This window comes from Pseudonaja textilis, chromosome 1, assembly GCF_049901715.1.
Source record: "Pseudonaja textilis isolate UNSWEBS1 chromosome 1, rPseTex1.2, whole genome shotgun sequence".
NCBI classification, from domain to species: domain Eukaryota; kingdom Metazoa; phylum Chordata; class Lepidosauria; order Squamata; family Elapidae; genus Pseudonaja; species Pseudonaja textilis.
In genome coordinates this window covers 327,255,956-327,283,665 of record NC_141990.1, presented here as the reverse complement: position 1 = coordinate 327,283,665, position 27,710 = coordinate 327,255,956, and the positions used below count along the sequence as shown (strand labels likewise).

General features: G+C 41.2%; 2 protein-coding genes across 3 annotated transcripts; one reads left to right on the top strand and one right to left on the bottom strand.

The window, feature by feature from the left end:
- Positions 1-3,245: 3,245 nt before the first annotated feature.
- PLEKHJ1 (pleckstrin homology domain containing J1) lies at positions 3,246-12,789 on the bottom strand. Its single transcript, XM_026698987.2, has 6 exons — positions 12,668-12,789; positions 10,157-10,224; positions 9,333-9,399; positions 5,747-5,837; positions 5,350-5,413; positions 3,246-4,603 (listed from the first exon to the last, which is right to left on the bottom strand). Exons 1-6 carry the CDS (start codon positions 12,759-12,761, stop codon positions 4,538-4,540), a joined length of 450 nt encoding a protein of 149 aa, XP_026554772.1. The 5' UTR covers positions 12,762-12,789; the 3' UTR covers positions 3,246-4,537.
- Positions 12,790-12,976: 187 nt separating this feature from the next.
- SF3A2 (splicing factor 3a subunit 2) lies at positions 12,977-27,496 on the top strand. Of its 2 annotated transcripts, none has more exons than XM_087922738.1 (9): positions 12,977-13,173; positions 15,755-15,906; positions 17,589-17,660; positions 19,120-19,166; positions 22,462-22,571; positions 24,032-24,081; positions 25,419-25,559; positions 26,328-26,396; positions 27,066-27,496. In XM_087922738.1, the coding sequence occupies exons 2-9, from the start codon at positions 15,781-15,783 to the stop codon at positions 27,387-27,389; spliced, it is 939 nt and encodes a 312-aa protein (XP_087778864.1). In that variant the 5' UTR covers positions 12,977-13,173; positions 15,755-15,780; the 3' UTR covers positions 27,390-27,496. The 2 variants fall into 2 exon arrangements, with proteins under 2 accessions (XP_087778864.1, XP_087778865.1); XM_087922739.1 differs by lacking the exon at positions 12,977-13,173 and adding an exon at positions 13,514-13,730.
- Positions 27,497-27,710: the final 214 nt, after the last annotated feature.

Here is a 27,710-nt window from a genome sequence, read left to right as displayed (position 1 = left end):
GTAATTCATGTGTGCTATCACAGCAGCAAAGATCAGATAAACTTTCATTCAAGGGACATATTGTTTGAAAAGAAGAGAACTGAGGGGAGGGTATGTGGTCTCCCAAGGGATATTATATATGCAGGGACCTACAGATGATGGAGCAGACTTTCACTGGGGAATCTGATCCGATCTTTCTGATGCAGGAAGTTAAGCATTAAGGTTTCATCTCCAACGTTGGCTTCTATGGATCCTTAACACCCAGGGAGATCTTTTTAAAATCTGCCCAAAGTTCACTAGAGTTGCAGTTTATAATATCCAGTAACAGTTTGGGGATAGAGTAACTCGGTTTAGGAGGACTCTCTGGATTCCAGGGTGGCAGCCTTTTCAAATGCCCGATTCAAGCTGAAGCGGTCTCCTGTCCAAATTTCAGGAACTTAAAATGAAGGGATTTTCATATTATTTAGTTCATTTTCTCCCGTATGCCTCTCTCCTAACCCCCACATAGATCGTGCTGCAGTTTTTCAAAGATTACCTTTGCTAACTCTTAACTTTCTGGGATTTTTTTTTTTTTTAAATGAGGAAAAAAAAAAGACAAGTCTAACTCATATGGTGACTTGTGTCAGCGTTTTGCATTTTTGAGCCTTTTGGATATATATTCTCTGCAGAATGGAACTGAAGTCTGTGTTGGAGTTGAAGGGGAACTTCAGTCAATAATGGAAATTGCTGCTGCTCAGGAATTCATTTGTAAAATATTAAAAAAAAATTATATAAAATCCATTTGTAAATGGATTGAAGAGAGTATCCATTTTCTTAAAAGGTGGCAATATGGGATGTTTTTTTTCCTAGGGTCTAGGAATTGATTTGTACACATTAGCCCATGGACATTTATTTAAAAATCCAATTTTCCACTGTGGTAGGACTACCTAGATCTGAGCTGCAAAGAACCAGATTGACAGCAAAGATGCAGAAATCTCCTTGCTGCCTTCTAGTGGCTATTCAGAGCCTTGCAGTCCAGATCGGATAATCCTATTCCACTGTATCTTTCTCTCGTCTTGTTTTTTTAAACTTTGCTCCTTAAGTTTTATCTGCCGTTCTTCCATAAAAGTCACATAGAAAATTCTGGCATGTGTATATATGTATGTAATAATAAGCTTATTGATATATTTTCCACTCTTCTGATCTTTCCAGTTCTAGAATTTCCATTCTTTGAATCTTCCCACACTTCACTTTGATTTGTAAATGAAAGAAAAATGGCTTTGAAGTTTGTCTTTATATTAAAAATGTATGTATTTTAATACACTGTACTAAATGTGGTGCTTCTATTCATTTTAAAGTTGGCTTGGGATTTTTGTTTTTTTAATCCCATACGCAGGTCGCTGTATCTATGAATTGTTTGTCATGAAATACAGTTGTGGCCATGAATTTGTGTGGCTCTAATTGCTAAGCAAATCTAATGAGGGAGATAGCAATTATATTAACAAAAAATATAAAACTCTTCCAGGCTTTTGGCCGGAGTCAAATAATATCAGATAACCATCACTGATATTCTGTTTCCTGGGAACGATGGCATTAGCATGCTGAACTGGAGAAGGCATTGCAGAAACTATAATGTACAGAAGGTCATACCTTAGAGCAAGGGTGGAGGACTGTGGTCCTTTTATGACTTGTGGACTTCCAACTCCCATGGCCGGCTCAGGAATTCTGGGAGTTGAAGTTGGCAAGTCATAAAGGGCCCATAGTTCCCCAACTCTGGCTTAGAGCAGATGATAAGCCTTTTGAGCTCAGTGTGTCAAAAATTTGTAAAATACCTACCTTGGCTCTGCTGGCATATTAACACACACACACACAAATGACAAAAGGGGCCTCTCCGGATCTCCTCTCCGGATCATTTGGAAGTTGCGTGAGAATATTTACATGGTTTATGGATACCTCAGAGGCTGGATGAGAGCAAGACCATTTCACATGGCTTGCAGAGGGTCTTGAGGCCTGGCATGTCACCGGTGACACGTGTCATTATTTATATCCTGCCCTTAGTTTTTTATAAACAACTCAAGGTGGTGAGCATATCCAATACTCCTTCTTCCTCCTATTTCCCGCATAACAGCAACCCTGCAAGGTAAGTCGGGCTGAGAGAGTGTGACTGGCCCAAGGTCAGCTAGCTGGCTTTCATGGGTAATGTAGAACTAGAACTCACAGGCTCCTGGTTTTTAGCCTGACACTTAGAAATGTTTGCCATCACTGCTTTAGAGCCATTCTAGCAAAAGGAACGTGAAGAGTTCTGCTTGCCCTACACTTTTCACTCTAATGTTCAGATACCACTAATTCTATAAGTGATAGTAATGGAAAAATCTATTAACTCCTTGCCTTTAGATGCGGAGTCCTGTCAGAATCAGCTAACATGGCCAATACTGGGGGATTTGGTTTATAACATTGGGAAAGCATCAGGTTGCTCACCCTTAAAAGTTTGACTTCTTGTCATTTCAGTGACAATTTCCCAAAGACTGCAGATTGGATTGAGGTTAAATATTGGGAGCATTAAAATTCTTAATGTAGGCAATTTTCCCTATCTACAAGTAATATGGCTCTGCCCAAACATCCTTTTTCATTCTCTTTGCCTGATCTGCAAGAATTCTTGCTCCAAATATTGGGGGTTGGGGGGGGGGTGTCAAAGAAATGTGTTTTGTCCTGAGAATAGGTAGTTAAGTAAATAACTAGAAGAGTTTACAGAAAGCATGAACCATGCTTTATAAACTACACAACCAGCTACATCACAAAGAAGCAAACTGTTTTTGACTTAACGTGTTTTGTTGCCAACCTGGACAGATGCTTCTGGCTTGATCACTTGGTTGATAAGACTGGACAGCCGCTTGTCAGAAATGGTATAGGCCAGGTCTTCTGCTTGAACGGGGTTGGACTAAATGACCTACAAGTTCCCTTCCAACTTTGTTATTCTGTATACGGTTCTGACAGGGGCCGGCAGATGTTATCTCAGAATCATTGTACCATGTCTTTCAATTACAACATTTCTAACCCTCTAATTTTTCAATACATCTAGGGTGCCATTCACTGACTAGACCTAAGCAAGTTTCTTTCCTAAATATTTATCTGTCCTGAAGAACAAGTAAATAATAAGTCACCAAATAAAGATTTGTTGAAAGTCCAACACACCTACTTGATAACACTTTTAACAGTAATGGCAGAGCAGCAGAAAATAAAAGCAGATAACAAAAAGGCAAAATAGGCAAAATAATTAAACCCATCAATGGAAAAGTAATTGCTTTTTTATTATACAGAGATGGAATGGTAGGGGAAGAGAAGGGAGATTTGAGGTTACAGTACATCTTGAATTTCTGAAGGCTCTAAACGCTTTTCTAAATAACCACAGGCATTCTGTCGGAGAAGCGTTTTCCCTACTTTCTTGATAAAAATTAAGAAAACTTTCAAAATGCCTGAGGAAATTTCACAGCAGGTTTTAAAATACATTCAGCTGCCAGTTCCCAAAGTTGGACAAGAAAGATACTGGAGGAAACAACAGAAAGACTGTGTAACACCAAGAATGTGGTGGATACAGGGAGAAATTTTACAAACACCAGACGCTTCAGGAGTACATCTTCACGGCTGCTATGAACCACTAGTCACCCAACCTAAACACCAAGCATGTAAGATTATGAAAAGAGTCTTCCCCTTTTATTCTTGCAGGAAATAATCACTAATGACTGTAAGGGCTGCCAAATGATCTGTTTGCCACATCAAAGGCTGAACGTCTATTGAATCTATTGTTTCAGATCAGCAAGCCTGAGCCTACTTATTTTGATCACTGATTAACACCGACACCCCTGTATTCAAAGAGGCAGAGGGCTTGCTGTGTCCATTTGCCAGCCAGCCTTCCACTTAAAAGTACCTCGCATCAAGAATAAGTTAAGGACTGCCTATCCATTTTGTACCTGGGAGAAATCGCTGGCCTTGGTAAGCTTCATGATTGATTGCAACAGCTCCTGAAGAGACAGATCTGATCTTTTCCAGTCTGAGTCAAATGCTTAATTAGACCCAATGCAAGGAGATGGTAGGAAGACCAGTCTGACAATAAATTTGGGAGTGGACACAGCAGAGCTGGGCTACCTATTAAATTCATCTCTGCTGATGACACGTTTTGTCATCTTGTCACTAAAACCTCCCTGCCTTACCAAAGGGGATTAAAAAGAATTAAAATCGAGGCCTTCTTCCAAATGTGAAGCTCCCTTTCCCCATTTCCTTTATTTTTACAACTGTACTTGCTCTGCGCACCTGTATATGAGAGAGGCAGGACTGATTCAATTAACCACAAAACTGATCCTCCTTATCAATAATCTTCATTGCAGATGTGGCTATTGGTAGTAGCAAAACTGAGATCACAAAGCAGCAGAAGAGATACAGCAAGTGTGGACAGTGTGGGTATGTTTTTTTTAAAAAAAAAGAGAAACATTCCCTTTCCTCTCCCTTAAAGTTCGTAAAAAAAATAGAGAATTTACTCTGTCGACATTTCAGCAGTGGAGTTCCTGTGTTCACCTTATGTGGATTAAAGTTTCCGTGCCCCCAGCTGGAAACGGGCTTCCTCTGAGATGCCATATTGCTCCAAGGGGTCCTGCATCCAAAGAAGCAAGAAGGTGGCAGGTTGACAGTTTGAATCAGCATAGAAGAGAACACAGATAATTTGTGGAACAAATGGCCAGCTACCTATGTTCATCTGGCATATGTTCCACTGAGGTCATCTGTATCTCCTTCCAAGTTAGCAGATGCGCTGGCTTGGTGCTGAACAGCATGACACCTTGACTTTTGCTCCTATTCCTCATCTGAGAATCATAACTCAAGACTTTAAACATTAGATACTTCTAAGATTTCAGCTTGATTTATCCCCAGGCTCTTGAAATCACACTTTTCCCCAGGGAAGGTATACAATCGTATCTGTAATTCACATGAGAACAGGAGCAGAAAGCTATTCGTGTCTTCCCCTGCCTGGCTTCAATCACTATCTTCTAGCTAGTAAATGTTATCAAATGCCTTCAAAAATGAAGCTGTCCTATATTGCCCATTCTAAGAGGAAGCACTCCAAAGTCCCCCTCAAGCAGTCTCACACACTTATTTCAAGACACAGTCATGGGTTTACCCTTGCGATGGAGGTAAGCCGATTTTATTACCTAAAAACCACACCAGCACAGAATTCTACACTGTGATTTACAGACAACTGCTTTCATACAACATACCCAAAATTAAAATATTAAAATATGTGTGTGAATCTGGTTGGTGCGCGTACATCTCAAAGGCCTTTAAATACTCTTAGCAATCAGGATGTTCTGGAATAAGTATTGTCATTTATAGCCACTGGCTTACCTTCCCGGTCATCTTCTGGATCTCATTCCGATAAAAGATCAAGCTGCTCCTCATGAATTCATAACTGTAAATCGAAGAACAGGAGAACTGAAAGGACTGGCCCGTTAGTTTGGATGCAACTGATGGGATAGATACACCATTTTGCTCCCCGATGATCACTTAAGAAAGAAATGCCACCCAGCAGAGATGGAGCCTATTCTTTGTTTTTCCAAAGCAGCCCCAATGTAGGCAGTGAAAGTTTTTAAGGCTACAGTTATAGTTCCTGATGGCAAAATAAAAATAAAAATAAATCAGATAACAATATCATCTCTGCCTTCAAGCTTGCACTTTAATTGATACTCTCCAAATAGACAGACCAATAAGATTTATCAACCTACAGGTGATGAGATGAGCTCACCTGGCCTTGCGAAGCACCTCAATCCATTCCTGGCACTGCTCTTCTGTATCACATTCAAAGTAGTATTTCCTCTCTGGCTCTTCGAGGAAGCCTAGAAAAACAAGTCCACAAAACAGTCATCCAGACAGGTTCTGTTGCTTCTACTCTCCCGGAAGAGGGAAAGTAGGTTACAGACCCCGTTGGTTACAGAATTTCAATGGGTGGGATCCAGGAAGAGAACCCACCTTTCATAGATGGGGTTGGCCTCCACCCCGGCCCTTTGGAAGAGTGTTAAGATCTGCTTGTGCCAACTCATGTGGGACACAAAGAGGGACATGCAATCCTGGAGGGTGTGTGTGTGTGTGTTACCATTCCCATTAGCATTTAGTTTTTTTACTTATAGTATCTGTGTTTTTACTTATGTAATTTTTTTAATGTTTTTTTAAAGAATGTTTTTTATTTTTTATACATCTCTTCAAGTGAGCAATATGATTCCAGGTTACAACATACATACATAATCATAATTACATTTCCAGCTTTCGTATCTAGTTCCATATCAAATCGTTATCTATTCCATTAAACTTTAAATGAATTATTCACTTCATTTTTTCAATTCAAGTCTAATAGCAAAAACATTTCATCCTCAAGCATAGTTTCACTCTTTACCCCATTATTTTCATTTCTAGCTTACCACCTGTTTTATTTTATGTAGTATTCTCAAAGCTGATGTATACCTCCCCAAAAAAGAAAGAATAAAATAAAACTAATATATTCAGGATCCCCCCAATCTACAATAAATCTTATATTTATTCCAGAGATATTCATATAACCATTTCATATTTCTTCGTTTCCATTTAATCAAATTTTACCCATGTAATTTTATTAAGTTTTCATTCCTCACTTTTTAAATCATAATACTCTTGTTACAAATACTTTACAATATCATTTCTAGTTTACCATATTCTCTGTTTTTCTAATATCCTTTGTATAATCAATTACATTTTCTATTTCATATCTAGCATATGTATATAATAAAAATAAGGAAAAAAACATATTTCCTCTTTGTTTACATTTAATCAAATTTATCCTACAAAATTATATTTAATTATATTTAATTTTCATCCCTCACTTTTAATAATATAACCATCTCATTACAAATATTTTCTAACATAATCATTTCTAATATCATTTGTATAATCAATTGCATTCCCATTTCCCATTAAATATATGTTAAAAAAAAGAAAAGGATTTAATAATAAAACCATTCTATCCTTTTTCCCTGTATATAATTATGTAATGATCTTACAGTGAGGTCTTGTTCCCCTTTAATTCCAATTAAGCTTATTTCTTTATTTTTAAAGATGATTCTCAATAAACTTTAAACTTCAAAACTCCCCAGTCTATATTTCTAAAAAAGAAAAAAAAACACCAAAGTACATTTCCATGTGGTATCCCCCCTTTATTTTATCCTTAGCCTTCGTCTCTAAATCTCTCGGCCCTATAGTTTCTTCCAATTTTAGCCAATTTTCCTTTTCTAAGTTTTCCCAGTCCTTTCTCTTAGCTCGTTTTTTCCTCCTAATATTATTTTTATTTTCATCTCTCATTCACTTGTTTTTCTCCCTCCCTTTCCTGATGTCTTTTCTGCAATTTCTTTTTGTACAGCTTCTTTTGTTTAATCTGGAAGTATTTCCCTTTTTATTTACAACATCTATCAGCAATGTCTTATTTTTAGTTTATTTCTTGTCTTTTTGCAATGTCCGTTGTTCTTTTGGCTCTTCCTCCTTGGTCTTTCTTTGTTCTTCTGTGGACTGCGTCACCATTTCTAATTTTTCTACCAATAAATCCCATAGTTCCATGCTTACTTTATCATTCCTCTCACATTTTGCAGTTCCAATCCAAGTTCTTTGCATATTTCACTCATCTTATTTAATCAGTCGAGTTATTCTGTTTTGTTAAAAGCCAACGTCTTCTATTTTAATTAATTTCTCTTGTTAATCTTGTTAATCTGTTTCCTTATCACAGTCCCAATCTGCCAAACAGTCCCAAGATATTATCTTCGTTTGTCCCTTTGTTTTTTTACATTTTTTATGTTTTTCTGTACACAGCACAGAATCGTACTGAGAGTGAGATGGTTCAACAACCATTTACACAGAAGGCAGATATTGATCTAAGCCAGGGGTCTTCAAACTTGACAGCTTTAAGACTTGTGGATATTTTAAGTGCTTGACAACAGAATCTTTAAATGCGTTTTCCCCAGTTTCTCTGTTCCCCTCTTCAAAATAATCAGAGCCCTCCCACCATACAGCTCCCAAATCAGCCCCACCTTTCCTGTGACCTTCCTTGCTATCATATTCTCACTTTGGGGAGAATTGTCCATTCCTTCTTCATGATGTAATTTAACTGTCAACCCTGCCAGAAAATTACAGCAGTCCAAGCAGGATCAAACTAAAGCTTGCTTTATCAAGAGCTATAAAATGTTGCCTATTGGAAGAACATATTGGATTATCATATGAACAGAATTCCATTAAAATGTGACTGTTTTGCCACCAGAAGGAATGCAGTATATTCTACTGCACGGAGGACAGAAGATTTATAGCTCAGGGTTGAACTGTGGGGTGCTCATTGAATTTGGGTGTTTTTTTGCAGATGTTTCATTACACAACTAAGTAATGTCATCAATGCTAGGTGTCTCCCCCCCCCCCTCTCTCTCTCTCTCTCTCTCTCTCTCTCTTTTTTTGCTGATTTTATGCAGGGGTTCTCACAGAACTTAAAATTATTTAAAGAGTTCCTCCACAGTAAAAAGATGGAGAAAGGCTCAATCTCAAGCTAGTTACCTGCTTTGAGAGTGGAATGACCACAACTCTACCATATTGCAGTTGTGATCATGGACTGTTGAGATTTCACTGAACTGGCTGTCTTCTCCCCAAGTCTCCTTCCCTGGTTAGTCACTCTCAAGACCTCCCTCACCCAGCTCTACCTGGTTTCCACAGCTTCCCCGAAAGGTAGGGAAGAAGCGGCTTTTTTACTGCTGCCTGAAAAGGGAGTGTACGAAGCAAATGTTCTGACTCATCTTCCTCTTCCTCAAGTCCCCTTACTAGGAAGAGATTGGGGGGAAAACGTATAATAACTGTCTAGTTTCTCAGTCATCCAGGTCATGGTTGTCCAAAAGATGCTTTTTCAAAAGGCATCTGGACTTTTGTTTTTTCCTTGAAGGTGTTTCGCTTCTCATCCAAGAAGCTTCTTCAGCTCTGACTGAATGGTGGAGGATGGAAGGATTTATATTCCTTGCAGTCAATTGGTCGTTAGCACACTTTCTGAGAGTCATTGAGACAACTTGGGAGGTTTATCTGTGCCCTCAGGATCACCTGAATACCGCAAATGGGTGTAAAAAATAGCGCAAATGGGTATGTATAAATAACTGTATAACTAGGGAAAGCAGCTGCCAGTCAGAGCCAGCAAACCTAGACTGAATGAATCAGTGAATTGACTCAGTGTACTCAGTGACATTGTTATGTTGTCAATGTTTAAAAAAAAGGCTGCCAACTTGCTAGGGGAAAATTTTTTTGCTCCTTACAAACATCCCAACAACTCTTTCTAAAGCACTTACTGATGGAAAAGACATTTTCTTCTTCTTTGCTGATCTTGCAGCGTTCCAACAATAAAGCACCAATGGGCTGAGGAGAGATAAAAGGTGGGGAGAGAAAGAATCAGATCTGCTTTTCAATTAAGGTGGAAAGGTTTATAGGTAGTCCTTGACTTACAACCACAACCACGGAGCCCAAAATGTTGGCCATCACTCATTAGGGTTGTAAGTCGAGGCACCACATGACTGGACTCGATTTTACAACTGTTTCTATGACGGTTGTAAAGTAAGTCACAGTGGACGTTAAGTGAACCCGCATGGTGGTTAAACAAGCCTTATAGTGTTAAGTGAGTCCAGAATATCTCATGGGCTTTTATTGCAACTTTATGCCGGAAAACGGCAAAAAATGTCGCAAATCACAATCACATGACCACAGAACTCTACAACCACCCTCCCACATACACAAAATCTTCCTAGGGTGAACTTAAAAACACATTCCAACTCTTAGATTTATTACAGGAGTAGGCAACCTTACTGTTCCAGATATATTGGATATTCTGTTTTTTTATTAGTCTCAGAAAGCAGGGCCAATAATTCAATTTTAGCTGAAGGGCCACAGATTTCTTCAACCCAGTTGATGGCCAAATACTAGAAAATTTTTTGTTAGTCATCAGCCAATAAAAATATCAGCCTAACTACTGCACCATGTACCTAAGTGTACCTTAGACCTAGGTGCAACTAGGTGCAACTCATATCACGTTTTAACTAAGGTACAATGTACCTTAGACCTAGGTGCAACTAAGGTGCAATTCCGATCACGTTTCAAAACAGTTGCTAACTACTGTTACCTCAGCCTCGTCTGTTCGGAAGTAAAAGAGAAAATTGACCACTAATTTCACCAGGCGCTTCTTCAAGGCTGCAAAGAGAAAAGAGATACAAAAACTATTTTTATTTTTGTTTACTTATTTATTCAATTTCTGTGGCTGCCCAACACTACCAAATGACTCTGGGCTGCTATAGTTCGATAGCTGGGTTATCATCAGGAAGCTGGTAAATAATCCTCGAGTTTGGAATAGCATAGCTCAGCATCTGCTACACCCCAGCAGATCCACGCTATGCACCTAAGACCAGTTATAATCAACCTTTGATAAAGGTTGCTCAAACCTTTTCTACACACATAGGTAGCACATTAACACAACCTTAAAACTACTGTTAGCATCAGCATATAACACAATACCATTTTGTCTTCCTACCCCGTGTCAGTTAATGGCAAAGAGCAGTTAGAATAGTAGTTTATGATTGGCAGAACTGACTTCTAATCCTCAGTCACAACATTCGTTAAATGATTTGGTGCTACTCACTCCTCTCTTGGCCTCATCTGTCTTAATGGAGGAGTATCAAGAAGCATGCTGGCTGACATATGTCAATCTGAGTTTCATGGAGGAAGAATATCATATAAATAAGAAGCTTTTTACCCTCAGAAGTAAAGAATATTTAGCCCCCTAATGAAATCAGTACCATTTGATACTATAATAAATGGGCCCATTCTGTCTTGCAAATTCAGAATGCTTTAGAACAGTTTTTCCCTGCGCTTTAATAATTCTCTTTCTGGAGACTCGAACTAAGAAAATTAAATCTGGAGGAGTCAAAAAAGAGCTTTAAAATCATTAAAATCAAATATGTGTATCATACTGGGAGTGAGGAATTACAATTCATCATAACTGGGGGGCGGGGGGATATAATAAGATTTAGAAAGGGATTAGTGTATGGTTTTGGTAAACCATACAAGTGGTGCTAAAAGGGAGCCTAGCTATTCATCCCTGATGCAATAATGCTGCATTTATGCATGCACATGAATAAGCAAAATAGCCAAACTGTTCACTTAAACAGAATGGCGTTAGTATTCACAGTGGAACAGCAAGTTACCAATTGTCACATACAGCACTGACACGTTCCAATAAGCAAACAATGAAGTTAATTCTCCCAAGTGCAGCACCTTCTGAAATCAGGACAGCCAAAGTACCCCAGAGACATGTCCTATACAAACCTCAGAGTTGACTGCTGCATTATGGTGGGGAGAATCTCCAAACTCACCCCTCTCAAGAACTGAGCAGGTTAAGGGGCTAGGAAATAGGAAATATCAGGGAAAAGTATGGAGTAGAGCAGGGGTCGTCAACTTTTCGGACCTCAGGGACCACTAAATCTATAATTTTAAATCCTGCGGACCACTAATATGAATTTTTAAAAAAGATAAATAGTATTTAGTGCAATATAAAAAATGGAAATAATTTTTCTGCTGACCACCAAAATTTTCTCGTGGACCAACAGTGGTCCATGGACCACCAGTTGGTGACCGCTGGAGTAGAGCACCCTTCTTTGACAGATGGGCCTTCTGAATACAGAAGCCTCTGCACTAGATTATTTGTGCATCTATATCTATAGTTATATTAAAATTTATGATAAAATGCAGTCATATTAAGGAGATTTTAATATGTTTAAGAAAGTATTTTTTATACGAATTATGTTAGAAGTAACTTGTCAGTCAGTTGTAGCAAACCTACCCAGTATCTTGTGGCACCTTAAAGCTGAACTACAGGTAGCCCTTTACTTACAACAGTTCTCTTTAGTGACCGTTCAAAGTTACAACGGCACTGAAAAAGTGACATGATCATTTTTCACTTATGACCATGGCAGCATCCCCAGGGTCATGTGATTTACATGCAGATGCTTGACAACTAAACTCCCATTTATAACTTTTGGGATCTTCTGACAAGTAAAGTCAGTAGGGAAACCAGATTCACTTAACAACCATGTTACTATTTTAAGAACTGCAGTGATTGGCTTAATAAATGCAGGGGAAAATGTCGTAAAATGGGACAAAAGTCACCAAAAGTGGCACAGCAAGTTACCAATTGTCACGTTTGGTACTGATTAACACACTTATCACTTAGCAACATAAATTTTGGGCTCAAAAGTTGAGGACTAGCTGTATTTTACTATAAATGCATCGTATTACTTTTGGGGAACCAGAAAGCATTAGGCAAAAGGCAAATACAAAATAAATATAACACATAAACTGTAAACATAAAACGGGTAAATGAGTCACGGTCATCGTGAAAATGAACAAGAGATTAAGACAAAAACTAAATAGAAGCTGGAACTGAGGACTAGCATCCACAGGACTGACAAAAGCCCACTCAAGGGACTAGTCCTCAGGGATGGCAGTCATGCCAGAGAGGCCCTTGAACATCTCGCTTCCATTTTCCCCCAGCGCCCCCAGATGACGCAATTATCGCCCCCCCGTCCTGTCACATCCCCCTCCCTTTCGCTCCGTGACGTCACGAGCCCCTTCTCATTACCACTTCCTTTCTTGGGGGCGCGCATGAGAACCTCCGCCGCCTTTTCGGCCGGTTGCCGGGAGAGCGACAGCAGCTCCCGTTCGTTGTACCGCATCGCTTCCACCGCTGCCCTGCCCCGCCCCGCCCCTTCGCCCTCCGGCCTCTCGGATCGATGGCTTCTTCCCTCTTACTTCCGCCATGGCTTTCTCACGAACTGGACTTGCCCTTCTGTAGCACTTCCGGGTCCGAGTCTCACCGCCCTCCTGGCAATGTGGTCTCTCTCTGATCATCTTCCATTCCTAGACTGGACGCCTGGGGGGAGTTTCCCCTCTTCTTCGGCTTGATAAACTTCCTGAAGGATATCCGGGCCAACGGTGATCTAACCCGGAAGTGAAAGCTACTTAAGCGGTTTTGGCCTAGTACGTTCCAGCGGCAACAAGGCGACGCAGTGAAGGAGGCCTTGGTTGCTCGGGCGATTCTGTGCCCCTCGGCGGCTGATGAAGCGAGAGGGAGTCGAAACGGCACGGGTGAGGAAAGAGGGAGAAGTTCTAGAATGCCAGCCTTGAGCTCAGGGGCCATGGTGGGGAATTAAACTGTGGGTGAGAAACATGCAGGAGGATATAACTAAGTGGTGGTGAGACCGGACTGGGAGCAACAGGACTGATGGGAGGAGAAAGCAGCCCCCCAAAACTTAGTGGGGCTCAGCCAGTCGTGGGAATAGGGGTAATAGAGGCAAATGCCCTGCTTTGGAGGAAGGAAGACCTGCATTCCCTTGTACAAGCTTGTACAGGTAGTCCTCGATTTACAACACTTAGTGACCATTCCGAGTTACAAAGGCACTGGAAAAAGCGACTTATGACCATTTTTCACAGTTACAACCATTGCAACATCCCTGTGGTCACGTGATCAAAATCCAGATTCTTGGCAACTGACTCATATTTATAATGGTTGCTGTGTCCCAGAGGAGTCATGAGATTCCCCCTTTTGCCATCTTCTGACAAGCGCAACATCAGTGGGAAAGGCAGATCTGCTGAACAACCATGTGACCAACTTAACAACTTCAGTGATTCGCTTAACAACTCAGGCAAGAAAAGTCGCAAAATGGAGCAAAACTCACTTAACAAATGCCTTGCCTGGCCACTGAAAGTTTGGACTCAGTTATGGTAATAAGTTGAGGATTATGTGTAATGATGGGAAAGGCAGGGGGTAACGAAGTTAATAGGGGAAGGAATTGGAAACTCAGGAGCCAGAGTGGAAAGGAGCTTTATTGCATGGCAGGGGAAAGGGGGCCAGGATGATGGTAGTTGGAGCAGAGACTATACTTTTGGTTGGAAGGAAGGAGGTAAACAGTTGGAGAAAGATTTTCCAGCGCAATGTGGAGAATTAGCCAAGGAAGAATGGAAGGTTAGCCTGGAAGAGTTAAGCTGGAAATGGGCACTGACATAAAGGAGAATTGAGTACAAACCTCTACAGCAGCACCAACCATCAGCTTTTCCATCTTGCAGGCAGACTGTAGTTATGAATGAAAGTGAATATTTGTGTCCCAGGGTAATGTTGCAGGATCTAATCTGGGTCAGTCACTGGGACCAGAGGTTTTGTCTTCCAAACTTTCAGATTTGTGCTGGAGCCCATGGTGCATGGTGCAATAAGATTGTATGTTTGTTAGTAGGATTCACTGGGTTGGCGTTTTGACTTCACTGTGAGTTGTGTTGGGGAGGGGTGCACGAAAGGAAGCTCAGCCAATCTCATTGTACACATGTTGTACTCTGACAATAAAGGTTGATTTGATTTGATTCAGACAAAATCTCTGATGCCGGGGACCAAACCAGATTGGATCTTGCAATAGGTTGTAGTGTGTGAATTTGAAGTTTGTTTCTCTACAGGCTATTGAAATTGGCTAATGCAGCATTTTTCTTTTGTGCTCTTCCTTCTGAATAAATTGGTTATTAATTGGATTATTCATTATATATGAATTCATTATAGTCACCCACAGGAAAAGACTTGCCTTCACACTTATGTTAAATGCTCTTTACATGTGATGTTAATGTCCTGGAGGAAAGATCATTGTTTTTGTTTTAGAATGATTACGGCCCACTCTATTAGGAAACCTTGTTATTAAAACTTGGTTTTCAGTTTTTATGGTTTCTGCCTTTTCGCTTGTCTAAACAATTAAATGTCAGAGTTCCAGCAACCCTCCATTCCAATCAATAACTCCAAGACAGACATATCTTAAAGGTACCTTTATTTGGATAGTAACTGGCACATCTGTGGAATTCCAAATCTGAAAGTTTCGGGCTTCCTTGCAAAAATGAAAAATACAAATATGTCCTCCCTTAACCATCACCATATCACATGGTCCAATCAACATCAGTCCTAAAGTAAGATTCCCATTACATTATGTGCCACACTCAGTGACCTTGAACCAAACAAAAGATTTTTATTTTGTCTAACTAGATACACTCAAATGAATTCCTCCCTCCCGCTTTCTCAGGCTCAGTTGTGGCAGCGTGGGAGCATCGAATCTCAATATGGCTTCCAAAGCTGACAAAGTTTCTTGTAACAACTGAGATGGGTAGCACAATGGCTCAGCAGTAAGATGCTGGTCTTGTCAGCTAAAAAGGTTTGAGACCCGAGTGTTGCGCAACTGGGTGAACTCCCGTTTTTCCCCCAGCTCTTGCCAACCTAGCAGTTCAAAAGCATGCAAATGTGAATAGATAAATAGGTACCACTTCGGTGGGAAGGCATCTGGCTCCATGATGTCATGCTGGCCACATGACTGGACAGTGCTGCCCCAATAGCCTTGAAACAGAGATGAGCACCGCCCCTAAAGTCGACTACAACTAGCAGAGTAAAATCTGCCGTTCCTTTTTACAACAGCTGAGATATAACGTTTACTCTCATTCGATTTTAGCTCTTTTAATTTTTGTGCAGATTTGCCATGTTTTCTCAGGATATAATAAGACCAAGACCATTTAGGCAGTACCTGAGTCTGGAGTGACTTCGGGTAGATCACAGTGTAAAGAACACAATCTAGATAATCCTACGCTTACCATCATTCAAGTACACCAACTTCATTTTCTCCTCTCTTTCTCTGTCTCCGATTCCCAGCATTTTGAACCACAAAGACTTCAGTCATGGATTTTCAGCACCGTCCAGGTGGAAAAACGGGGAGTGGAGGTGTTGCCTCGGCCTCAGAAAGCAATAGGGACCGCAGAGAGAGGTTGAGGCAACTCGCCTTGGAAACAATAGATATCAATAAGGTGAGCTTCTACTTTTGTTTTTTTGTATGGTGAATAAGAAGTATGACGTAATGATTAAATAATGGACTGATTATTGCTCCATAGCCACCATCATTCAACTGTTAAGGTGTTAGACCAGGGGTATCAAATTTGGTTTCATTGTGGGCCGCATCAGAGTTGTGTTTGACCTCGGGGGGAGAGGCAGGGAGGCATAGCCAAGGTGGGTGTGGGCAACTTGACATCACTCTTGTCGGGGTGCCTGTGGTGGCCTGAGTGCTCTGCCAGCGAAAACAGGCTACCGAGCTCCATTTTTGGCTGTGACGGCCTCAGGCAACCCTCTGCCAGTGAAAACGGAGCTCTGTTTTCACTGGCAGAAGCACCGCGGGCCAGTGCTGTTTCCCCTGCGGGCCAGATCTAAGCACCATGCGGGCCTTGAGTTTGACACCCCTGTGTTAGACTAAGAAGACCAGGTGCAGGTCCATCCTCTGTCACAAGAGTCCACTGCATGACATCTGCCGTACACTCTCAATCTCACCAGCTGTTTGCAAGGATCAAATTAAGGATAGAAAGTTAAGGGTAAATGCACGCCACAATGAACTCCCGGAAGAAAAGCAGTATGTACACTCGATAAAGAACGGCTTGCTTAAGACAGAACACATATTTTTCAACAGCCTATCTCTGGTTTAATTCTCTAATCTATAAAGTGGCATTTATACCTCAAATATTCAAGGCTTGCCGCTTCCATCAAAAAAAACTGCTCTGAACTACATCGATCCAAAGTGTGTGTTTTTTGGGGGAGAGGGGGGACACCCAGAATTCCTCAAATGCAGCATCTTGAGGCAGCAGGTTTGGAAGGGCCTCTCTTTTGATTGGTAGCTACCAATTAGAACAGACAGCAGTGGGCTAGTAATGAAAGAATATACTAAATCAGAGGTCTCCAAACTTGGCAACTTGAAGACTTGTGGACTTCAACTCCCAGAATTTCTCAGCCAGCATAGCTATGCTGACTGAGGAATTCTGGGAGTTGAAGTCCACAAGTCTTCAAGTTGCCAAGTTTGAGGACCTCTGTACTAAATGAAACATAACAGTTGGGTGTATGCATCTCTCCAAGGATTTGCATCGTTTTTCATTTCAAAATTACCATAATAGCAACTCGGATGTAAAAAAAAATTACATGTGGGAGGAAGTCAAAATTGGGGCACTGGGTTTTAGTTCACTTCCAGAAATCATCTGTAGAAATTGGTTTGGTTTTGTGTCTTTACATCAGCGTTGACTTCTAGTGACTTCCTGGGCAAGCTTCTGCAATTTTCTTGGGTAAGATTTTGGAAGTAGTTTGCCACTGTCATCAGCGTTGAGAGAAAATAACTGGCTCAAGGTCATCTGATTGGCTTTGGGCCCAGGGCAGGAGTGATACTTATGGCAGGGGTGTCAAACTCGTGAAAATGCGTTGTGTCGTATCGCAACTTTTTTTCCTTCACTAAATCGGAGGTGGGTGTGACCATGCATAACGCATCCGGCCTGCAGGCCGTGAGTTTCATACCCCTGACTTACGGTGTCCTGGTTCCTAATCTGGAACCTTAACCATTGCACACAACTGGTTGTCTCATATGTAGCTTGTGTGAAGTCTTACACCTGGGTGTGGTACATACGTACTTTTTATATTGCCTAAACTGAGACTTAACCCTTATTTCTGTTCCCAACAGGATCCCTATTTTATGAAAAATCACTTGGGGTCTTATGAATGTAAACTTTGTCTGACACTGCACAACAATGAGGTGAGGACTTATTTTTGCAAATTATCTTTGTCTGCTAAGGAATGGTTTAATTTAGCAATAAGTTATTGTAGATGCCCCAGCCTCATCAGAAGTATTTCTAGAAGAATCAAATATTGTTACAATCTTTTAAACATTCTAAAACCTGATGATTGGTTTAATTATTGATGTCTTATTTGGCTGTGCTAATTCTTTATTATTTTTATGTATTTATTTATGTCCCACCTTTACTATTTTTGCAAACAACCTGAGATGACAAAAAATATCCCACACATCTTCCTCTTCCTGTTTTTCTCCATAACAACAACCCTTTGAGGTGGGCTGGGCTGAGAGAGGGTGACTGGCCCAATGTTGGTTGTTTGGCTTTCATGGCCAAGACAGGATTTGAATTCAGTCTCCCACTTTCTAGTCTGGTGCATTAACCATTAAACCACGCTGGCTCTCTTGATATTATTTATCCTTGTATTGTTAATAAACTTGATTTAGCTGTTTAATGTACATTTTTAACTCTTATGGATGCATTTGTTGATTGTTTTGCAAAATGTTTCGAATCTTGTTTTGTTTTGATGGTATGAAACAAATGATAACATCTTTGAATGGATATAAGGCAGCTTCCTCCAAATCTGTTTAAAACAAACCCTTCCTCGGTTTCACAGGAACTAGACTGTTAGCCTGGGTTCCCACAGTTGGCTACAACAGGTCGGGGACCCTATTGTTTACAGGTGGTTTAGCAGATGGGAACCCAGCCATGCTCTTAGTTCAGTGTGAGAACCAGTGAGAACAATCAACCAATGGAACAGAAGTTTCCCTCGGTAGTTGTGGGAGTACCATCACTTTCAAGAAGAGATTGGACTGCCATTTTTCAGAAATGGTGTAGGGTCTCCTGCTTGGGCAGGGGGTTGGACTAGATGACCTGCAGGATCCCTTCCAACTCTGATTATCTGAATCTGAATCAGATCATCATATTAACCCATAATTTAGTTTGTTTGTTTTTGCAGTGCATATGATGTGAACAAGAATTATGTTTTGTTAACTCATTTCTAGCGTATTGTATTGAGTCAGCTTCTCTTTCACCTATAGAAAAGGTTTAGCTGAATAGCAGAATATTTCCTTTCCGTATAAAAGATTTACAACATCTGGGCACCTCCTGAGAAGGCAAAGAAAGACACTCATCTGAAACTCTGAAAACTGCTGCCAATGAAGAGCAGAAAATGTTTAGTGGAATTAACCCAGCAGTCTGAATAAATAGCCCATTTAATTAAAACCTTTTAAAAAAAAACACTTTAGGGAGAAGTTTATCCCAGAATTGCCCCCTTGACAGTGCAGAGTTAAAGCTCAGCTGGAGATTTGAGTCTGCTTGACTTTACTGATTCCTTCCCAGCTTTGTCTATCCTTGGGGGAGCCAGAAATTCTTAATCCATAATTTAACTAGTCTCACCCACCCTTTCTTCTTGTCCCACAGGGAAGCTACTTGGCACACACCCAGGGGAAAAAACATCAGACCAACTTGTAAGTTGCTGAAATCGTAAGCACCTCTTTCCTTTATTTTTATCTAAACCTCTCTCCCTGTTCCCTTATTCTTGCATAGGCCAAAAGCCTATACACTCAGAAAGAACAAAGAGCATCTTGGGAATCGGCTAAAAGTATGCTACTTACAAAGACACAATTGTCTTTCTGTAGCCTTGGGGCAGTCTGGGATGTAGCGTTTTTTTTCATGACATCCGTCAGCCTTCCTCTACCTGATAAGAAACTGTCTCAGGAATACTCCTTTGGCTGTAGACACAGTGTGTGTGATTTTTCCTAAGAGTGTGCATGTGGGGCGTGAGTGCGTTGTCTGAAAGCTCCAGTTGAAGGCCAGTTTCACATTCAGCATTACATGAAAGTTTATTTGATCTCAGAAGCATTCCTAGTAACTATAGTTAAAAGCAATTTGGATAGTTTTGTTTATATGGAGGGAGAACCAAGCCAGGGCACATGTTGCTTCCTGTTATTCTGTAATTATTCTAAGATATTTAATTAATTAAGATATGTAATTATTCTTGGATATTTCTAGAAACAGATAGATCTCCAAGCAGGGGTGGGATTCTACAGGTTTGCACCTATTCGCTAGAACCGGTTGTTAACATTCTAAGCAGTTCGGAGAACCGGTTGTTAGAAGAAATTACTGACCTAATCCTGTAAGGAAGGCAGGAAGGAAACATTCTGGTGTTGCTTACAGAAACTGCCTCTTTCTTAACCCTTATTACATTCTTGGCAGGACTAGACTTCCTGTCTCTGGAACTTCTCTGCAGTTTTTTTCCCCCTCCTTTGTTGATACTTTGCTTGTGTGGTGGGACCATTGAAAAAAGTGATTTAAGACCGTTTTTCACAGTCACAGTCATGAGGGGCCAGGCGAGGAGATGCGTGCCTCAATGTGAATGATGTTGAGTTGGTCACACCCAGCCAAGCCACGCCCACCAACTAAGCCACGCCCACAGAACCGGTTGTTAAAAAATTTGAATCCCACCCATCTCCAAGTATTGTTAATAAAGCAGTGGGACCGATATAAATGGCAGTGCGCGTGCGCGATTCTCCCGCCCCACTGCGTGTGCGTGCACAACCCCCTGCACGCATACCGCGTACCTCTGCATATACGCGTGCGACCCTCCCATGCTGCGTGCCTCTACATATGCACAGGCGTCTCCACCACGCATGCACATCAGATACCGGACAATCAGCTGGCTGGCGGGGGCGCATGCATGTACAGTGGGGCTCTTCTGGGCGACTTCTCATGTGCCGGCAGAAGTGGCTCTGTGTGCCACTTCTGACATGCGTGCCATAGGTTCACCATCACAGTACTAGACCAGTATTTTTTTCAAGGGGGCACAGTGGCTCAGCAGTTAAAGATGGTCGGCTGGAAAGCTGACAGTATCTAACAAAATGAAATTCATTGTAGAGAAAAGTAAAGTCCTACACTTAGGCAAGAAAAATCAAAAGTGCACTGGATGAAATCAGGTTCAATAGCAGTAACTTTGAGAGGGATCTTGGAGTCTTAGTGGACAACCAGCTAAATATGAGCCAGCAGTGTGCAACAGTAGCCAAAAAAGCTAATGCCATCCTAAATTGTATTAACAGAGGGATACAATCAAGATCAAGGGAAGTACTAATACCACTCTATAAAGCCTTAGTAAGACCACACCTAGAGTACTGCATCCAGTTTTGCTCACCACATTATAAAAAAGATGGTTTTTTAAATAATTTTTTATTGGTTTCTAAAACAAATATAAACAAAACATAAAAACATCAAATCATCCTCCATCTATGTACATACAGTGTGCCGGTTGGTTTACAAATTGTTTTGTGCTTCCATTTCATAGTCTTCAATTATAATTACATTGTATATAATCTTGTATTTTCAATCAATATATTAAATACATTAATATCATTATTAATCAGTCATTTGACTATACTTTTATTCATTCATGTTTTCCAAAATGATCATATTTTACTTAATTTGTTTTATGACAATTCAGATTATCATCCCAGATCTATCCTAGAATCATTTTGTAGATATAATAAGAAAAGAATACATCTTTATATATTTATTATTTTCTAAAAGTCTACATATTTCATTACTATATTTTATTGTCTAACCATTGATAGAATAGATCCCAAATTTTATAAAATTGTTTATCATCTTGTTCTCCAATTTCAAATGTCAATCTACTCATTTCAGCACATTCCAATATTTTCTTAATAATTTCCTCCTGTTATGGTATTTTCTCATTTTTCCAGTTTTTAGCAAATACAATCCTAGCCGCTGTTACAATCAGGTATTTACAATCAGGTATTTCAAGTCTTTACTATAGATTTCAGGTAAAATTCCCAATAAAAATATTTCTGGTTTCAAATCTATATGCTTTTTTTGTCATTTTTTTCAACCACGTATAGATTTTAGTCCAGTATTTTTTAGCATCCACACAAGTCCACCACATATGGTAATATGAGCCAGATATCTGATGACATTTCCAACATTTTTCGGATTTATTCTTGAACATTCTTGCTATTCTTGTCGGGGGAAAGTGCCACCTGTAAAACATCTTATACAAATTTTCTTTATGCTGTTGACATTGTCATTTTATTATTTTGAGACCACAATTTTTGCCATTTCTCTAGATCAAGATGTTTGAGACTCTAGAAAAAGTGCAGAGAAGAGCAATTAGGATGATTAGGGGACCGGAGGTTAAAACATACAACGAACAGATGCAGGAACTGGGCTTGGCTAGTCTAATAGAGAGAAGGACCAGGGGAGACGTGATAGAAGTCTTCCAATATTTGAGGGGCTGCCACAGAGAGGAGGGGATCAATCTATTTTCTAAAGTGCCTGTAGGCCAGACAAGGAACAATGGATGGAAACTGAACAAGGAGAGATTCAACCTGGAAATAAAGAGAAACTTTCTGACAGTGAGAACAATCAACCAATGGAACAGAAGTTGCCCTCGGAAGTTGTGGGAGCACCATCACTTGAGACCTTCAAGAAGAGATTAGACTGCCATTTGTCAGAAATGGTGTAGGGTCTCCCGCTTGAGTGGGGGGTTGGACTAGATGACCTACAAGGTCCCTTCAAACTCTGATTATCTGTTATCAGACCGGGCTTGAGACCCAAGCACAGCATGAATTGTGCAGGAATAATTTTAAAGACCTTATGCACAGGTGCTGAAATATTTACTGGTTCCCCCAATGGTGAAGACCTTTGTAAAAGAAATCCCCCCCCTCTTTTCTCAGAGTGATTTGTTAATTTCGTTCCCCTTCCTTTCATTGACAGAGCTCGACGAGCTGCGAAAGAAGCCAAAGAGGCCCCAGCTCAGCCTGCTCCAGAAAAGGTGAAGGTGGAAGTGAAGAAATTTGTGAAAATTGGCCGGCCAGGATACAAAGGTAGGCCCCTGCGACTCCGGAAGGCCTCAGAAATTGTCTCACCCTGATGGGATAAGCTCGCCCCACTCATGCCTGCAGAAGGCTCTGTGAGGCAAGGAATTTTGGCTGGCAGGGTCCAGAAAAAGAGCCTTTTCTGTCTTGGCTCATGCCCTCTGGAACATTCCCCCACCCCACTCCTGAGGTAAGGTCTGTTCCCGCCCTTTTGACCTTCCGAAAGGCCTTGAAGATATGACTGCACCAACTAGCCTGGGGCCCTAATGGGAATGTGACATGTTGGAGGTGGCTAATGCAGTAGAGAACACCCACCCTCTCCATCTTGCTTAGTTTTATTTTGATTCAGTTTTAAATGTTAAAATCTTTATTTATTGTTTTAATGTTTTATTCTGAATATTATCCAATGTTTATAAGCTACCTAATCTCTGGTGAGATGGGTAGTATACAAGAGAGAGAGGGAGAGAGACAGACAGACAGACAAACAGCAAAGTATTCCACAGCATTTCTTTGGAAATAGTTGAATTTGAAATGGGTGTTTTTCCCCCCATCTGCTTTGTTCTTCCTGTGTGCTTGAAGCAGCCTTCATTTCATGGCTGCTTCATATTCATACTCATAAGAGCCGTGGTGGTGCAGTGGTTAGAATGCAGTACTGCAGGCTAACTAACTGCTCACTCCAGGAGTTCGATCCTGACCAGCTCAAGATTGATTCAGCGTACCATCCTTCTGATCAAACAAGGACCCAGATGGTTGCGGGCAATGTGCTGACTTTGTAAACCGCTTAGAGAGGGCTGTAAAGCACCATGAAGTGGTATGTAAGTCTAAGTGCTAGAGTAGAGTAGAGTAGAGTAGAGTAGAATAGAATAGAATAGAATAGAATAGAATAGAATAGAATAGAATAGAATTCTTTATTGGCCAAGTGTGGTTGGACACACAAGGAATTTGTCTTGGTGCAAATACTCTCAAAATACATAAAAGAAAAGATCCATACGTCAAGAGCTGAGAATCATAAGGTACGACACTTAATGATAGTCATAGGATACAAATAAGCAATCAAATCATACTAGGAAACAGTCAATATAAATCGTAAGGATACAGGCGACAAAGTTACAGTCATACAGTCACAAGTGGGAGGGGATGAGTGATAAGGAGTGATGAGAAGATTAACAGTATTAGTAGTGCAGACTTTGTAATAGTTGAACAGTGTTGAGGGAATTATTTGTTTAGCAGAGTGATGGCTTTCGAGAAAAAACTGTCTTGTGTCTAGTTGTTCTAGTGTGCAGTGCTCTATAGCGTCGTTTTAAGGGAAGAAGTTGTGAGGGGTCTATTGCTATTGCTTTGTAGTTCTTTGAATGGGAAATTCAATTGGAGATTTGATTCTGAGCTCTTGGAGCCCAAAGCGGATGAAATAAAGGATCCTGTCGCGAACTCCTACTTACTTCTCTGTCTCTCTTTATCCCTCATTTCAGTAACCAAGCAGAGGGACCCAGAAACAGGCCAGCAGAGCCTCCTTTTCCAGGTAAAATGCATATAATTTTTAAAATTTCTTTAATAAAAATTACATGCCAGTAGTCCTCAACTTACAACCCAGTTGCTTAGCGACCAATTGAAGTTAACGACAGATTTCTCTTGGGGCTACTTCAGGCATTGACAGACATTTGCAGCATTCTGTGATGATATGATTTGAATTTACGATGGTTTTGCCAAAAGCTGGCATTTATTTCTGGTTCACCATTGTTTGTTCAACAACTGCAGCACTCGCTAACCGCTGCAGAAGAGGTGGTAAAATATGGCCGGTCAAGTGACCGACCTGTTTTACGGCCATCATAAGCTGAGGGCTACCTGTATATGTGTTATGTCTCACCTGTATCTACAGGTGAGCAATCAAAACTCTAAAGTTCCAAAAATACAAGCAACCGAAAGCAAACCCCAACAAAGATAACTGCTGAAGTTTTTCCAGTCCTCAGCAGTAATTCTGAAATCTGTTTGGCAATCTTGAAGTACCTATAAATCACAATGCCTCAGAGAATCTTCACAGTACTTTTGCTCCAACAATACACTTTGCTTCTGGCAAATTTCTCAAGCCAATCCGTTTCCTTTTATCCCCTAAAGAGGGCGTGTTAGTCTCATTAATCACTGGTTTGATGCTTCTTTCCCAGTTGAGATTGACGTCTCAATCTCAGTCTATTTCTCACGTCAAGCCAAGATCCCTCAAAGCCCTCTTCCTCACTTGAAACCTCTCGCACGTTTTCTTGATTATCTGTTCCCGGCTGCTGTGTAATCAGAGAGGGATCTTCGGGGGAGGACTCTGACCCCTTCAATAAATCAGGTTCGTCTCTCATAGCTAAGTCCACTTCCTCATCCTGGCTACCTTCAAAATCACTCAACAATGCAGGCTCAAATCTCAGTGCCAGATCCTCTTCACTCAAGCTCACATCTTCTGACAGACCAGATTCAAATCCCGGAGTCACAACATATATGTACATGTATTTTTTTTTAAAGTTCAAAAAGTGATTGGCTCAGTCAAAAAAAAAAAAAACCCAACTTTTGGAGTCCCTGGTGCATTCTGAGCTTGGTTGTTCCCCTGTATGTATTTTTCTCTGTCCTGCAGGAGAACAACCAAGCTCACTGAGCACCAGGGACCCCACAATTCAGGCTTGATCTACAAATATTCTTTCCCATTGGTACCCCAACTATTGAGTATCAGTTCGTGAAACTGAGCATAGAACAGGCCTGCTCTTTCTGTCCCTCCCCTTCTTTTTATCTTCAGCTGTTCTCCATATGAGGAGGCAGTTGGGTTTGTTGGATTTAAGCGGTCCTTCCAACTTCCCGTTCTTCTGGCTCTGCACCCCACAGATCGATTACCCAGAGATCGCTGAAAGTATCATGCCGAGGCACCGTTTTATGTCAGCGTATGAGCAGAGAATTGAGCCTCCCGACCGGCGTTGGCAATACCTTTTGATGGCAGCAGAGCCCTATGAGACCATCGCTTTCAAGGTAATGTTCTAGTCTAGCCTCTTTTTTGGTGAGGTTCTTGGGACATACAAAAGGGCAGATTTAGTTGTGGAAATGTAAGTGCTTCTGGGAAGGGCTTTGGTTTGAGAGCTTTCAAAGGAAGGGGAACAGAAGTCTAAGATTAGGGCTTCTATTAAACTTTGCCGTGAAAATAAATCTAATTGTTCTAGAATTTCTGTTTTGTGTTGAACAATTGGTATCGTGAGATCAAATCCTGAAAGCTGAACTTGAGTCTCAAGCTTCCCTGATTGGCTGGTTGTCCCTTCTCAAGGAGACAGTTCCTGATTATCTGGTGGATCGAATGAGAGATATTACTCGCTTCTTTCCATTGACAAGTACCAGCTGCTGCTGCTGCATATCAGATGCAGCCAAAAATTGGATGCTGCACTTGGGATGTCAGGATTGATAGTTTGCAGCACCTGAGCTACCCAGTACAAAAATGCAGTGTGGTGGCCTAGTGGTGGAACGCTCGCTTCCCACTCGGAAGGTGGAGAGTTCAATCCTAGGAAGCAGCAGATGTTTCTCTCAGCTTGATTTTTCTTCTTTCAGTTGATGCAAAGATCAAAGCATCGTCGACTCTTTTATCTTGGCCTTGATAGGAAAAAAAAGAGAGGTCCCCCCGCCTTCCTTCTGTTATTATCTCTGAACAAACTGGATGGCTTCTTTCATAAGCTGCTGAACCCAGCCTTTGATGTCCTGGGATGCCTCAGCTTGGCACTGCTCCTAACCTCTTCCCTTCCTCTTTTGCAGGTGCCCAGTAGGGAGATTGACAAAGCTGAAGGCAAATTCTGGACTCACTGGAATCGAGAAACAAAACAGGTAAGGGGTTAAGGGGTTAAAAGCCGCCCATTGCCCTTGTCAAAGGGAGCTGGATAATTTGAAAGCTCCTTTTAAAAAACCAGCTGTCTTTCACCTTGGCAGAGGCACTGTTGAGAGGAATTGTAAGCCAGGATCAAAAATCCTAATCAGCATTGTGAATAGAAAAAGTAAAGATCACCTTCCTGGATTACAGTCTTTTTAGTCTTGGATGTTGGAGTGGCAGGCTGAGTGCCTGAGGCCTTCCTGTGAAGCCTGTAGCATAATACTTGGAGGCAGATTCTTTGGAAGCTGGAGAGGACTCGGAGACAGAGTCTCTAAAACAAAATTTATAAAAGAGTGCACTGGCTGAGGAATTCTGGGAGTTGAAGTCCACCAGTCGTAAAGTTGTCACAGTTGGAGACCCCTGAACTAGTGTTTATTTCTGTGTCATATCTTTTGCGTAACATGGATTCACTCAGTCAGTTGGGGTGGCAGAACTGTTTTCAGCCAGCTAGGTAGGAACTCTTGTGAAAATCAGGCTGACCTGATCAGAAGAGCGCAAGAAAGCTTCTGTGGATGTTTACTCCCAAGCCCTGGTTTGGAGGAATCCTTTGTGAAGATCTAACAAGATCCTTGCAGTCAAATAAAATCTAATGTTCTCTCCCCTCCTGTTTTTCCCCCCCCTTTTAGTTCTTCCTTCAGTTCCATTTCAAGATGGAGAAGCCACCTGCTCCTCAAAGTATCCCACCTCCAGCTACCGTGAAGCGGCCTCCTCCCCCCCTCATGAATGGCCTGCCCCCCCGGCCACCACTCCCGGAATCTGTCCCACCTCCTCCTCCTGGGGGCATGGTTCTGCCTCCCATGCCTCCCCCGACAGGACCGTTGCCCCCAGGCCCACCCCAGTTGCCCCCAGCCCCTGGCGTCCCTCCTCCTGCTCCAATGCCCCCAATGCTGAGACCCCCTCTCCCCACGGAAGGACCGGGGAGCATTCCTCCACCACCCCCCACCAGTTGAAAAGTCCGGTCTTCCTGTCCTTCCCTGGAACCGTTTTTTTAAAAGGCACCGGTTGATCTTGTCTCGTTTCTTTCCTTGTGTACTTTTTAAATACATCAGTGGCTTCAGTTCAGAATCTTGTGACTTCATTTAACAAAAAGACAAAAAACCTCTCTTCATTCCTCCCATTCTTCTAACGAAGAAGAAATATTGATCTTAAAAACATCCATCTCTAGAGAAGTGTTTCTCAACCGTGGCAACTTTTAAGATGTGTGGACTTCAGCTCCCAGAATTCCCCATGCTGGAGAATCCTGGAAATTGGAAGCCCACAAGTTGCCAAGT

Bases quoted from the DNA above. Each gene is read 5' to 3' on its own strand.
- SF3A2 (XM_087922738.1), top strand. From the start codon at position 15,781: ATGGATTTTCAGCACCGTCCAGGTGGAAAAACGGGGAGTGGAGGTGTT. The intron at 22,572-24,031 runs GTAGGCCCCTGC...CCCTCATTTCAG, and splicing joins TGGCCGGCCAGGATACAAAG to TAACCAAGCAGAGGGACCCA. The intron at 26,397-27,065 runs GTAAGGGGTTAA...CCCCCCTTTTAG, and splicing joins GGAATCGAGAAACAAAACAG to TTCTTCCTTCAGTTCCATTT.
- PLEKHJ1 (XM_026698987.2), bottom strand. From the start codon at position 12,761: ATGCGGTACAACGAACGGGAGCTGCTGTCGCTCTCCCGGCAACCGGCC. The intron at 9,400-10,156 runs GTAACAGTAGTT...ATCTCTCCTCAG, and splicing joins TCCGAACAGACGAGGCTGAG to CCCATTGGTGCTTTATTGTT. The intron at 4,604-5,349 runs GTAAGCCAGTGG...CTTTGGATGCAG, and splicing joins TCCAGAAGATGACCGGGAAG to GACCCCTTGGAGCAATATGG.